The 15,215-nt window shown below is 38.7% G+C and overlaps 1 protein-coding gene and 1 long non-coding RNA gene across 4 annotated transcripts in view; one reads left to right on the top strand and one right to left on the bottom strand.

Moving 5' to 3' along the window:
- The window catches only part of LOC127492830 (uncharacterized), a 134,494-nt gene that overhangs the window by 103,757 nt on the left and 15,522 nt on the right, over positions 1–15,215 (bottom strand). The gene's annotated exons all lie outside the window — the stretch shown is intronic.
- RANBP3L (RAN binding protein 3 like) overlaps positions 1–15,215 on the top strand; it is a 53,714-nt gene that overhangs the window by 26,402 nt on the left and 12,097 nt on the right. The window contains exons 2-8 of one of the 3 annotated variants that reach the window (XM_017344681.3): positions 369–427; positions 1,549–1,588; positions 2,029–2,106; positions 6,942–7,013; positions 7,483–7,622; positions 11,851–11,954; positions 13,364–13,448. In XM_017344681.3, coding sequence (XP_017200170.1) covers positions 369–427; positions 1,549–1,588; positions 2,029–2,106; positions 6,942–7,013; positions 7,483–7,622; positions 11,851–11,954; positions 13,364–13,448 — 578 coding nt within the window. Of the gene's footprint in view, positions 1–368; positions 428–1,548; positions 1,589–2,028; positions 2,107–3,948; positions 4,024–6,941; positions 7,014–7,482; positions 7,623–11,850; positions 11,955–13,363; positions 13,449–15,215 lie in introns of those variants that run through there. The other 2 variants (XM_017344683.3, XM_017344682.3) reach the window with 2 other exon arrangements.

The following is a 15,215-nucleotide window of genomic DNA, read 5'->3' as shown; positions in this document are numbered from 1 at the left end:
GTTGAGGGGCCCAAGCACTTGGGCCATCTTCCACTGCTTTTCCCAGGCCATTAACAGAGAGCTGGGTCAGAAGAGGAGCAGCCAGGGCTTGAACTGGCAGCATTATGGGGTGCCTAGGCCACAGGCAGAGGCTTAACCTACTACGCAACAGCACTGGCCCCCAAGCATTTATTTCTATACCTAACTGTTAAATTATTCACAAATATGCATTATGTAGTGTACAAGTAAAATAATTTGGATTTTACCAAAAGGCATGGAAAATACAAATAAAAATTTTTCTTCTAATATGAAGACACTTTTGGTGCTTTCTCTTAGTGTTAGAAATACCAGTATAAGCTTTGATTTCTTGTCTTCTATTTCTCTTACAGAAAAATCTGTCATTGCTCAACCAGTATTTATTTTTGAAAAGGAAGAACAAACTTCTAAGGTAAGGTTAAACTATTTTGTTAGTTTGATTTTGACAAAAAAGATACATTTCAAGAAGCTAGCTATACTGAAAGATGTCACTGCAGCAAAGGTTTATCTTGTTCCTCCCTAGTACAGTGGAACCTTTATACAGTTGAGATTTATGGACATAAATTTGATTGAAACGGGAAACAAAAGGTCTTGTCTTAAAGCTCTGGATAATTTGGTGTTTTTACTAAAATAATATTTGCATATTTGGAGTGACTTGAAAAGGGGAAGAACCTAAAAAGATCAAGAGGGCTCCAGCTCCTCCTGGGTCCCCAAGTCTAGCCTAGTCTACAACTGGGTATAAAATAAACCCTAAGCTACTGATACTTGACTTAAAAGGGCTCTTATGGCCCACATCTGTTTTTCAGCATCATACTAAAATGTCCTACTTCAAAAGACAAACAGTAAGATTAGTAGCATTCTCACTTTAGCTAATTATTATGTTCTTGATATTCATTCTTAGGTCATTTACTCTACTACCCATAAAACAAATTAAAGAGAAACTCAGCCTCTAAGCCCTTGTTAAAAAAGATCAGATTCTTGGGCCCTACCCCAGAATAAACACTTCAGAATCTTGAAAGGGCCTCAAAATCCATATGCTGAAAGATTTATTTGAAAGGAAGAGTGACACAAAGACAATGCTCATGACAGCCAGACCTGGAGCAGACTAAAACCAGGAGCCCAGAATTCTACCCATGCAGGGTCCCTTGCCCTCTGGCCATCCTCTGTTGCCTTCCCAGGTGCATTAGCAGGAAGCTGGACTGGAAGCAGAACAGCAGGACTTGAATTGGCAGTCCAATATGTGGTGTGGGCCTCCCAAGCAGAAGGCTTAATCTCCTTAGCCACAACACCTGCCCCCAAAATCTGCATTTTAAATAAATTCCCACAAATGTTCTGTTGTCATTGAAATAGAAAACCAATGGCTTGATTTGGCTATTTCTTGACTCCTTGGCTGGGGAATAAAGGTGAGCTGCCTTGCCTTGGAGGGGCTCCCCGGCCCTGGTTCTCAGAATTATCTTCTCAAGTGGCAGGGTGGAAAGCTGACACTAAAACAGCAAATACTCCACTCTCATGGGCAACTTTATGTCCTTTCAGAGACCAGCCGAAGACACCTTGTATGAAGCAGCAGAACACGGTAACTATTTACATTTTGTATTTCAAAATCCATCATTATACAAAGAAAACAAGCAGGGACGAACGCTGTGGCCTGTGACACAGACTATAAATCTGAATGGTTTTTCTGGTATGCAAGTCCAGAACAGAGAGGACTAACTGTCCATGAGTTTCCACCACCTGTCCACTAATCTACCAAAGACCTTTGTAAAACCTCAGACTAAGTATACAATTTCTTGCTGAAGTCACTTGTTTCAATTGTTTCATGCCACATACAGGCCTATAGGTTTATGATCACCAAACTATTAATACCAATATTTAAAATTGTACTTCAGGAGTTAACACATCATCAAATGATGACCTATGTAGACAAAAGGAAATTCTGTTTAGCCTCTCATGTTATGGAGTGTGGATAATTTGCTACTGCAAGCAATTTTACCCTTCTTATTGCCTGTCTTTCAGAATGTAATGATCATTCAAGAAAGCGTGTACGATCTTCGTCTTTCACTCTGCACACTGCAGATGCTCAGGCCCAGGGAGGTAGGTGTAGCCTTGACTGTTGACTGTTCACTGTTACAGCTACTCTGAATGTAGTGTTACTAAGAAACTTTCCAAAATGGTAACACTAAAAGTTTACTCCTTGGAGAATGTTTACAATATATCACGTAATGTGTTATATAATAAATAAAATAGATTGTACAGTGAGTCAGTATTTGAAAATACACTTTATCAGTATCGGGAAAAAATACTGACAAGACATAAGCCACAACGTTAGTTGTGGTTATCCTCAGCAATGGCATTCCAATAACTTGATGCTCCCTACCCTTACTACCACTTTCATATTTTGCTATTTCCAAAGTTTCTGCATCAAGTGTGTATTAACTTTGTAATCAGAGAAACTTTTTTAAAAACATTTTTATTTATTTTACTTGAAAGTCAGAGTTATATAGAGAGAGGGAGAGGCAGAGAGATAGAAAGAGATAGAGATAGAGATAGAGATAGAGATAGAGATAGAGATAGAGATAGAGATAGAGAGAGGATTTCCATCCACTGGTTCACTCCCCAGTTGGCTGCAATGACCGGAGCTGCGCTGATCTGAAGCGAGGAGCCAGGATCTTCTTCCTGGCCTCCCATGTGGGTGCAGGGGCCCAAGCACTTGGGCCATCTTCTACTGCTTTCCCAGGCCACAGCAGAGAGCTGGATCGGAAGCGGAGCAGCCGGGACTCGAACTGGTGCCCCTATGGGATGCCAGCACTGAAGGCGGTGGCTTTACCTGCTATGCCACAGTGCCAGCCCCGGGACACTTTTTTAAAACAAAATTTATTTATTTACTTGAAAGACAGAGTTACAGAGAGAGAGAGAGAGAGAGAGAGAGAGAGAGACAGAGACAGAGATATCTTCCACTCCATTTGCTGATTCAGTCCTCAAATGGCCTCAACGGCCAGATCTGGGCCAGTCCGAAGCTAGGAGCCAGGAGCTTCTTCCAGGTTTCACATGTGGGTGCAGGAGCCCAAGTTCTTGGGCCATCTTCTGCTGCTTCCCCAGGTGCATTTGCAGGTAACTGGATAGGAAGTGGAGCAGTCCATATGGGATGCCTACACTGCAGGTGGCTGCTTTAACAGCTATGACCCTAGGAAAGCCAATTTAAAGTGACCAGCTACTTAAGCAAATGGATGCCTGACTTTTAAAAAGAATTTTATATACTGTACTGCAAGTTCATCAATAACTTAGTTTGTCTCTTTTCCATATTCAAAGCACTCCAAATCCTTTTTATATGGGTCATATTGCCTTTTGTAATGCAACTATTCATGCCTATGTCTTTCTTCTCCACTGTGAGTTGTGTGAAGTCATCTTCATGCTTGATAGAGTTTCTTACACATGATGAGCCCTCAGGAATTATTTATTTATTTATTTATTTATTTATTTGAGAGGCACGGGACTCTGATCTACTGGTTTACTCCCCAAATGTCTGCAAAGGCAGAGGAATCAGAGCTGGGAACTCAATCTAGATCTTCCATGTCTCCCATGGGGGTAGCATGAACCCAACCACTTGAGCCATCATCACTGTCTCCCTGAGTCTACACTGGTGGGAAGCCAGTCAGAGGCCAGCCAGGCATCGAAACCAGGAAACTCCACATAGGACATGTGTGTCTTAACTGGTGTCCTAACTGCCAAGCCTAATGCCCATCCGCAAAAATATTTGGTGATCGAATAAAATTTAATTTATAATCCTCACCAGATGCACTCTTTTTTTTTATTGATAACGATACAAAAATTTTCCTAAATTAGTAATATAAACATTTTTGCAAACAGCAAAAATCCCAATAAAAATCAACAAAACCCCCACGTCCTTATTGACATTAGTCTGCAATCTGCTTTTAGTGTCAACCTTGTCTCAGAAGTGAATGAGATCTTCATCCTTCACTGGCCTCCCAACCTTCCCCCCTTCTGGGCCAGGTAATAAAGTGCTTCTACAACCTCAAGCCTGACACCCTGACTTCTCAAAATCACTCATTTTAACAATGAATCTTCTATATCAATTATCATGAAATGCTAACATTAAGGCAGCAAATCAAATAGAGGGCTTAGAAAGTATGCATGGAAGAATACCTTGTGAATTCTACCTCCACAAATCCAGACAGCACATGTCTTTATTTTTAGTAGAAAGTTTGAGCATATCAATTATTTTAGAATTTCATGTTTATGATAGTATTATTTTATATGAGGCATCTGCATAAAATAAAGACAGTTTTCTTTATTTTACTTATTATTACCAAGTACTTTATAATACATAAAGGTACCTCAATAATTCATAGAAAATTGAATTAAAAAGTAAATTTATTTTGGTGCAAATATTTTTTTTTTTGACAGGCAGAGTGGACAGTGAGAGAGAGAGACAGACAGACAGAAAGGTCTTCCTTTTGCCGTTGGTTCACCCTCCAATGGCCGCCTCGGCTGGCGTGCTGAGGCCGGCGCACCGCGCTGATCCAAAGCCAGGAGCCAGGTGCTTATCCTGGTCTCCCATGGGGTGCAGGGCCCAAGTACTTGGGCTATCCTCCATTGCACTCCCTGGCCACAGCAGAGAGCTGGCCTGGAAGAGGGGCAACCGGGACAGAATCCGGCGCCCCGACGGGGACTAGAACCCGGTGTACCGGTGCCGCAAAGCAGAGGATTAGCCTAGTGAGCCGCAACGCCCGGCCTGCAAATATGTTTTGAAATGCATGCACAATGAGGTGTCTCCAAAGAGTTCATAAAAAATGTGTGGTTTGAAAAAATTATGCATAGGTGACAAGAAATTTTTTCACTAGAATAGCTTACATTTCAATTCAGTTTTTTCAAAGAACTGTTCGAAGTACCCTCATATTTAGTATTCAAAATATATGACTATGCTTTAGATTCACATTGTAAAGTTTAGAATATGATTCCATTAGAGCTTATAACTAATGAAAATATTACTTCTTTTTATTTTAAATTTGCAATGCTTTTCTAAGCAAAACTGTTTTATCAAAATATTTGAAGTGGTTGATTCCCCACATTAAAATAATGATTTCTCTTTGTGAATGTTTTTATTTCCGTTGAACAACCAACTGATTTTTTACAAGTTAAGTTTATCACTAAGAAAGAAACAAATACAAGCTGTTCACTTTTTTGGTCCTCCTCTACCCAGAGACTATGGAGTTTTCAAAATAATTAATCCCTATTCTTATCAATAATTCCAAGTATGACTGAGCAACAGTAGGTCAATCACCTGTCTAGTGCAGAAGAGACACTTCCTATAGGTCTCTTCTGAATGGACAAGCTATAGATAGTAAGAGAAATAAGAGTTCTACATTCAGAGCCAAAAAGTGTTTTTTTTTTTTTTTTTTGGACAGGCCGGTTAGACAGTGAGAGAGAGACAGAGAGAGAGTAATAGACAATGAGAAAGAGATAGAGAGAAAGGTCTTACTTCCGTTGGTTCACTCCCCTAATGGCTGCCACGGCCGGTGCTTCGCCGATCTGAAGCCAGGAGCTGGGTGCCTCCTCCCAGTCTCCCATGCGGGTGCAGGGACCCAAGCACTTGGACCATCCTCCACTGCCCTCCCGGGCCACAGCAGAGAGCTGGACTGGAAGAGGAGCAACCGGGACTAGAACCCGGGGTGCCGGCGCCGCAGGCAGAGGATTAGCCAAGTGAGTGTTTTGTTTTGTTTTATTGTACTTGTGCATAAAGCAAGGAGGTGGCCTTAAGTTATGTAGATATATACTTTTATTTATTTTAATTAAGAAATTATTTGAAAGGCTAAAAGAGAGAGAGGGAAAGAGAAAAATCTCCCATCTGCTGGCTCATTACCTAAATGTTGGCCATGGCTGGGGCTGGGCCAGGCTGAAACTAGAAATTCAATTCAGATCTCCCATACGGGTGGCAGGGATCCAATCACCTGAACCATTACTTACTGCCTCTCAGAGTTCCCATTAGTAGGAATATGGAATTGGTAGTGGAGCTGGAACTCCAACCCAAGTACTCTGATAATGGGATGCAGGTGTATTAGCCAGTGTCTTAACTGCTTTGCCAAATTCGTGCTCCTGAGTCATTTTATAAATCAGACACACATAGAAAGAAAAACAAATAAAGAAACATGGATAGCAGCAAGTACCATTTTACATTATTTTGAGCATAATGTCAGTGTTTGCGGGACAGGTAAAAAATTGTACAGCTTTCTATGACCTATTCATGGTTTTCATTAATAAAGACTGCAATAATCATTAAATTTAAATTTGAATTAGAGAAGCAGTTCCACCGGGCATTTATAATACTTGGAACGCTTCTTCGTGGAAGCAATTCTTACTTTTTTTTTGGTCTCTGTTAATTAAATGCCCAAAGGCTGTGGTTTATGCAATTTGCAATCACCAGGAGATCTTTTGAAAATGTATAGAAATTCTATCCTTACTTGTAGTCACCACTGCGGGCTTACCCTACACATGATATAGAAAAATAACCCAGCATAAGGTCTTCTTTATTCCTCTGTTCAAGTTTTGTTAAAGAATGGGGTGATGGGGCACAGACTTAGTTAATGGTTTTATAATACTCCATAAATTTTAAAGCATAGAGGGTCCATTATCAATTCAGCTTTTATAATCTGTAGAATTTATCACAGTACATTCTTTCATGATTCTAAAGAATTTGCTGTCAGTGACCTAATTTTCACTTATATTTCTGAGAATAAACAGAATTACCTAGCAAAACTCATGTGGCAATCCCATTTTTAACCAAACCAGTGCACTAAAGGGCATGGCTGATTACTGTTAGTGCCAACAGCGACACCTTCTGGTCACTTCAGAACAGTACTGTCAAACCTTCAATGTTCACTCTCACAGATTTTAAATATTCTTTCTTACAGTGAAGGAAAACAACATTTTTATGAAATCAACTCTTGTTAAAAGGAATATTGATATGAATAGTGAAGAACAAGGTTTGTAGTTTCTACTTAAAGAACCACAAAAAAATCTTACTTTTTGTCATCTATGAGAGTGATAGAAAAAGTTCATGGAAAAATGAAATTAAAAGATAAGTTTATTTTGCTGTAAAACATGTTGAAATCCACATATAATTTTTAAAAATCCTTCATATATATTTATATGTGTATGTGTGTGTGTGTGTGTGTGTGACTGTGTGTGTTAGGTATATGGAAGTAGGGCAGAGTAACAAAACATGAGTAATAAAAATATTTGGTAAGCCAGTTCCCATGGTCAAAATGAATACTTATTGGGCAAAATCTAGATAGGGAAGGAGAAGTAAGCAATTCACTGGTTATTTTGTCTTTAATTAGTTAACATTAGTCCCCCACCTCATCACTACTTTAGAAATGAAGTTAAAAAAAGAACAGGGAAGAAAGACTATTTCACTAAAAATATATTTATCTTTTATTCTATTATTTTAAGGTACCGTGAAACATTCTGAACATGTTCTAAGACCTGCTATTTTGCAGCCACCTCAATCTCAAATCTGTGAAAAAGCAAGAAAATCATTTGAGCACAACACATTGGAATCCAGCAAGATGACAGAAAAAATAAAGCATAGGGTAAGTACATGTCCATTGGTAGGATTGACCTCAAACGCATATCCTTCTTTGCGTATGTTGTTTTGAGACCCTGCAACCAGAGTTGGGGGCTGTGTGAGCTTGGCTTTGTTGCTGAAGCAGCAGCCAGGCTTGAGAAACATTCAGGCTGGATACAAAATGGTGTTGGTAATCTTACTGCATTTGTAGTAGAGGCATGCATTTGGCATAGTGGTTAGGATGCTTGCATTCCATGTTGAAGTACATTGTTTTGAGACCCGGCTCCTGACTCCAGATTCCTGCTAATAATCTACATGCTGGGAGGCAGCAGGAGATGGCTCAAGTAGTTGGGCTCCTGCTACCCAAAAGGAAGACCTGGACTTGGATTGAGTTCCTGGGTCGCAGTCCTCTGCCATATGAGCATTTGCAGAGTGAACCAGTGAATGCGAATCCACTCTCTTCTTGTCTCTCAAAAAAATTTTAAAAAACAAATACATAATCTTGTCCTGGAGCCAAAATTGTAAACCTGAGCACCAGGGCAGTGGTAACCTGGAGGGTCTTGTTGCAGAGCAGTGAGGCAGGTGGGAACTGGAGTCAGTAGCCAAAAAAGGGATAGAGATTTTCTGCATATCTAACTGGTCAACATCATAGTTAATCACTGTGCTGCCAGTGTAGGTCACATCAGGAATCCACTCTTGAGGCATCTTTACAAATAACAGGAGCAAAGAAACTACTTATGACAGTGTGGCACAAGGCCTGGGCAGCCTGCAGAGACAGGTACGAATTTTCTCTTCCAACTGCTGCAGTGGCTGGATCACTCATTGGAGGCCTTTCTTAGCAGACATTAATGTATTCAGGTCATGCAAATATGGGTTGGAGGATATTCTGTTTCTACAGTTTTAGCTGATAATAGAACACAAGATAAGAAGGCTGCAATTAGGAGTTATTCCATTGATCATTTGTTTTCAGCTATTTAGGGTTAGTCCATATCTTTGCTTGGTTCCCCCCACCCTCCATGGAAGTGTAAACACTACCAGCCATTTCATTCAGTGAAAAAAAATCAGGTGGGTATTAGTCCTAACTAGTCCTAACCCTACCACTATCTATATTTTTGGGGGACAAAGCACCCAATATTATCTTTTTGTCAGCAAAATAAAGGAGTTAAAAGTAAAGTCAGCATTTGTCAACATTTTTATATTTCCAAACACTTTTCTTTGTGAGATATGATTTTGTGAGACATTATGAATTTAACATTTTTATTTATCTATTTGTGAGATAGAGATGAGAGACAGAAGTCAGATAGGCATACCAATACACACACACACAAATACACACACAGGTTCTATCTGGTGGTTCACTCCCTAAACACTTGCAATGGCCAGGGCTGGGCAAGGGTGAAGCTGGGAGTCAAAAACTCAGTCCAGGTATCCCAAGAGGGTACAATTACTCAAGCCATCCCTGCTGCCTCCCACAATGTGCATTATCAGGATGCTGGGATTGGAAGCAGAGCCAGGAGGCAAATAGGAATTCTGAAATAGGATGAGGGCATCCTAAACAGTACCTTAGCCACTATGTCAAATGCTCATCCCAGTATTATGAATTTAAAAAAAAAGTCATTGTTTATGTATGGTATGTAAATTATTTTTAAAATAAAACATGGGTTCAATTTTAGATAAGTACATTATTAAAATTTTTAGTTTCAATATAATCTATTAGTCATCATCACATTATATAAATTATTTTATTGATTTAAGAAATGATACATGCTATTTAATTAACTTTAAATTATGTAAGGAAGAGCATGATGTGCTAATTTTAAAAAGTCATCATTATTGCATTTGATTTTGGAATGACATATACTATAAAGAATATATAAATATTTTATTTCATGTTGTAACATCCAAAATACATCAACATTTCTTTCTTGGCATGACTTTATAAATGCTACATTGCATATTTAAAAAGTAAAATGTATTTATGTATTTGTTGAATTTTGTTCCTAAGTGATAAAGCATAAGAGAAAATTTCAAATGTTTGTTTGCAATTGTTTCTTCTTGACTAATTTATAAGTTCTAACAAATAGGTCTTATTTCTAAGGACTGAAAAACTCAATTGAGTAAGCCCATTATTGAATTTTCTGTGTAATGATGACCTTTGAAGAACTGAAAACTAAAGACACAAGTACATGTAAGGTGATATGTAAGGATTTTTCACCAATGCATGTAATTTACAGATCTGGTGAAATTATCCCCAGGGGAATTTTATAGTCATTATTTTTATATTCCTTAATAATTTGTATGTCAAACTCCAGAGACATTATTACTTATTCTTTCATTAATCAAGTCACACACGATGAAGAAATTAAATAATATATGTCTAGGACTGGCACTGTGGTACAGAGGGTAAAGCAGCCACCTGCAGTGCTGGCATCCCATACGGACACCGGTTCATGTCCCAGGTGCTCCACTTCTGATCCAGCTTTCTGCTATGGCCTGGGAAAGCAGTAGAAGATGGCCCAAGTCCTTGGGCCCCTGCACCCACGTGGAGAACTGGGAAGTTCCTGGCTCCTGACTTTAGATCTGGACAGCTCTGACCGTTGCGGCCAACTGAGGAGTGAACCAGTAGATGGAAGACCTCTCTCTCTCTGCCTCTCCTTCTTTGTGTAACTTTGACTTTCAAATGAATAAATAAATCATTATACACACACACACACACACACACACACACACACGTCTAAAAAACCTATTTCAGGCAACCTAGGAGTAAAAACTACCATTTTGTCTGAGAGATAAAACGTTTGAGTGACTGGGTCTTGAGCATATCCTTTGATTTTTTTTAAAGGTTTATTTATTTATTTATTTATTTGAAAGCCAGAGTTACACAGAGAGAATAGAGACAGAAAGAAAAAAAATATATATATATATGTGTATATATATATATATATATATAGAGAGAGAGAGAGAGAGAGAGAACGGTCTTCAATTCAATGGCTCACTCCCCAGATGGCCACAACGGCTGGAACTGTGCTGATCTGAAGCCAGGAGCTAGGAGCTTCTTCCGGGTCTCCCAAGCAGGTGCAGGGGCCCAAGGACTTGAGCCATCCTCTACTGCTTTCCCAGGCCATAGCAGAGAGCTGGATCGGAAGTGGAGCAGCCAGGTCTTGAACCAGCGCCCATATGGGATGCTGGCGCTTCAGGCCAGGACGTTAACCTGCTGCGCCACAGCGCCAGCCCTCATATCCTATGATTTTTGCTAAAAATGAAACATGCTCTCTCTCTTTTTTAAAAGATGTATTTATTTATTTATTTGGAAGGCAGAGATACAGAGAGAAGGACACACACACACACACACACACACACACACAGACAGAGAGAGAGAGATCTTCTATCCACTGGTTCACTCCCCAAATGGCCTCAAAGACCAGGGCTGGCCCAGGCCAAAGCCAGCAGCCAGGAGTTCTTCTGGGTCTCCCATGTGGGTGGCAGTGGACTAGGGACTTGGGCCATCTTCTGCTGCTTTCCCAGGAGGATTAGCAGGGGGCTGGGTTGGAAGTGGAGCAGCTGGGACTTGAATTTATGTCCATACAGGATGCCAGCGCTGCAGGCCATGGTTTAACTTGCTATGCTCCAGTGCCAGCCCTGGCACATGCTCTCTTGATAATTTGAGTGAATACCAAAATGGGCATAAAAACATGGAATTAAAATATGTTTATTTTTGTACAAAACAATCCATGTATAATTTTTCCATACTACATATTTCCCATGAACTTTTTGGAGACTCCTTAGATGCATGGATTTCAAACATTTTTGTAACAAATAAACAACTTTTAGTTCCATTTTCCATGACCTTTTGAAATTCCCTCATATTTGCCAGCTCTCAAGCTCTTGTTATCAAAAGAAAAAAATTCAAAATAATTTTTAGTGACTGACATAAAAATTTACGTAGAAACACATCCTGTCTGGGTGCCTGGGTTTAATCCTGGCTCCACTTCCTAGCTTTCTGTCAGTGCAAGTACTTGAGTCCCTGCTATCCATGTATGGGACCCAGATTGAGTTCCAGGCTCCTGGCTTCAGCCTAGTCCAGTCATAACTGTTGTGGGCATTTGGGGAATGAACCATTGGATGGAAGATCTCTCTTTGTCTTGAATATGGAAAGCTTTCAATACACTTAACTATAGCTATTGTTTCCTCATCTGATACTCCTATAGTAAGGCAATTTTAATGAGCTTTTTGATGGATTTATTTTCTTTCAGATTTCTGAGGGGAGCTCCTATTTATTAAGTGGGAATTTACCAAGTGCCCAAATTTCTGTCCAGCTGTCTATTGACCAACCTTTTCTAGGTATAACATCAGTAGGGTAAGTTAATACTGCTTGAGTAGCCCTTCCCAAAATGTTTGGCACCTAAATGTTCTGAATTTTGGATTTGTTCAAATTTTGGGATATTTGCATATATATATTTGCTAGGACCCAAGTCTAAAGATCAAATGCATTATCTTGCATATATACATAAGGTGTCCATATATCTTGCACATATAACCTAAAAGTAATCTTATACAATTTTTAAATAATTGTGCATTTTGACTGCAATCCATTACATGAAGCTGGGTGTGGAATTTTCCACTTATAGTATAACATTTGCACTCAGAAAGCTTGAGATTTTGGAGTATTTTGGATTTCAGAGTTTTGGATTAGGCATGTTCAATACATAATGAGAAGACAGAAATATTGTCCCTTCATTCTTGTTTTATCATTATAACCATTCATGAAAAATAATTTTCCAACATTGTATGGATAACTTGCCAAGATTTCCAAGCGAAAGGAGATTTTATAAGAACACAATTTAAAATACTTTTCAAAAAACTTTATATTTCAATATTATCATATTAATACTAAATTATCTTCATTGTCTTATACTTGGTGAGAATGTTTTGAAAAGATATGACTAAACTTATTTAGTTAGGTATTAATTATATGGTTACTGAATTAATCTTTTCCTTTTGCTGACATGCTTTAAAATATTTTTGTTATTATACATGATTTATCAGAGTAAGCTGGAGCAACAAGGAAAGCAGTATAAACCCGCAAAATGAAAAGTCAATATTTTTTAGTATTGCTGCTGATGAATGAATGTTTAACCCAAGAAATAGTAGAACTAACTTTGGATGTAAATCGACTCACATGATTAGATCCTAGGCAGGTACATTAGTCAGCACTTGCCTAATGTGTACATCAGGAATGCAATGAAGAACCTTGAGCACAGCTGCTTACATAGAGAGGGCTGGATGTCTTTGAGTTGTTCATCATGGAAAATATTTTTAACATCAAAAAATTTCAGGGAGGAAAAAAATTAAGTCAAGGCACACTCAAGTATAACTAGCAAGGTATATTGGCTTTGCTTTTCTCCTGAAGATCTCTGGGTGCTAAAAGCTTGGGCCACTCAGTAAAAACAAGAGTGAATATTAGAGATTAAAGAGGTTGTGCTTAAAGAGCAAAAAGATAAGGCCTGAGCAGCCTTCCATGCTAACCACATAGCAGTGCAGGGACTTGTTTGGTCTCTGCTAGTGCCATAACAGCTGGCAAATATTTTGACTATCAACTTAGGAACTATTCATCTCAGTTTTTCATTTCTTTCTCATTAATTTCAGATAAACAAAAATTAGCAGTATTTATGCTTTGCAAATATCAAATCATCTGATTATTTCACCTGTTAAGATGTAAAATTTTTTATCTAGACATTTAAAATAGCAAATGCTGATTTTTTTTAGGTGTCAATCAAGTGAAGATAAGTATTCTTTTAAAAGTTGCAGTCCTGACTTCGTTTTTGGAGAAAACATGGTAGAAAGAGTTTTGGTAAGAGTTTGGTAAATGTTTCTATTATTATTTGAAGAGGCGTTACTTCAAATTTCTGAAGGAAAATTAGCTGAAAGTAAGGCTAAATTGGTGTGTACCTATTAATTTCTGGGTTCAAAGACAAATTTTCTTTCTTTAACTGCAAACCATCTCCTGGGAGGCATACCTTAATTGTCAGAATAATAGATAGGAATCCACTGAGGAAGGGAACTGCTTAATTATAACATTACTGATGTGAAATATTAAACAGTTCTTTGACTTGTATTCTATCAGAGATACCCAAGGAAACCTCATAATTACCTGTAATAGTTAGATAAGCCCAACTGCTGATAATATTTTAATAAAGTTTTCCAATACGACTTTTCATAACAAGATGGGTAAATCCTCCAATTATTCTTACTAGTTAACCACAACCTTATTCTTCAAGCTCTTACATCAAGAAAGTATTATTATAATGCTTTTTGCTACTTCTAAGTGGAAAATTAGAGGGCTTAATTTGCACAGAGGAATCTGTACCTTCCAAGTGAGAACAATAAGCTAATTATTAATATTGTCCATATTTAATACTGAGTATCCCTCAGCTGCTGTTTGGCCTGCCACAGAGCTCTGATTTTCTCCTGATCTCCAAACTGGTACTGTCCCGGTGTATCCAAATGCCTACCTGACATCTCTATTTGAATGCCTAACAATCATTTCAAATTTGAATATTTTTAAAATAAGCCACTATAATGTTCTTCACACCAGCTTCTACTGCAATACTGTCCCATTTTGAATAAAGACAACTCATTCTTTCAGTTGCTGTAGTAAAAAAAATTTGGTATTATCCTTGATTCCCATCTTTCTTAGCCCAGTTCTGTATCATGGGCCTCTACCTTCAAAACACATCTGGAATTTGAACACGGCAGAGCCACCGTCATCCTTCACAGCTCCTAATTTATCTTTTAGTATATAAAGTACTGGTCTCAACTTTGGCTGTGTGTTAGCATCAACATGCCTAAGCTTCCCCTCAGAATATATTAGGCCAGAATCTGTCAGTGAGGCCAAGTGTCAAGAGACTGAAATGTATAACCAGATTTGAAAAGCATGTGAGCAAGCAAAGCTAAAGGCAACACCGAATTCTAGAGATGCTTATTACTTAGTAAAGGGGACAGAAAGATGCCTGTGCAGACGAACTACTGTTGGGTCTATAGGTTTTGTTTGAGAACGTGCTTGTGCAACTTCCCCATTGGTATTTTAAATTTGGCTTATAAAGGAACTGTGCTTCCCATTTCTTTAAGTTGACAATACACTAAAGATATAAGATAATTTGTATTTGCCCTCAAATTAGTTTTGAAAACATCTGGTCTTGGGATTTAAGAGCCATGATGCACCCCTGGCTTGATAGCTGACCATATGCTTTTAAAGTGAGTCACAAAAGTTCCCAATACTTTAGTTTCCATTTGGTTAAAATGGAAATAATTACTCTAATCTCTACTAATTTTAAGGGAATATCTTGATGCGCAATTAAACAATAAGAAAGAATCTGAGTTCATAAGGAAAAGATGAAAACACAGGGTCTAGGGCAGGTGTTTGGCACAGTGGTTAAGATGCTGCTTGGGACACCCACAACCACTATTTGAGTGTGGGTTTGAGTCCTGGCTCTGTTCCCAATTCCAGCTTCCTGCTAATACATACCCTAAGAGGCAGAAGGTAATAGATCAAGTACTCGGATCCCTGCCACCCACGTGAAAGAACCAGGTTGAGGTCCTGGTTCCTGGCTTTCTCCTG

The sequence above is a fragment of the Oryctolagus cuniculus genome, chromosome 14 (genome assembly GCF_964237555.1).
Source record: "Oryctolagus cuniculus chromosome 14, mOryCun1.1, whole genome shotgun sequence".
Lineage (NCBI taxonomy): Eukaryota > Metazoa > Chordata > Mammalia > Lagomorpha > Leporidae > Oryctolagus > Oryctolagus cuniculus.
The sequence above is the reverse complement of the archived record's forward strand: the minus strand, read 5'-3'. Positions and strand labels throughout refer to the sequence as shown.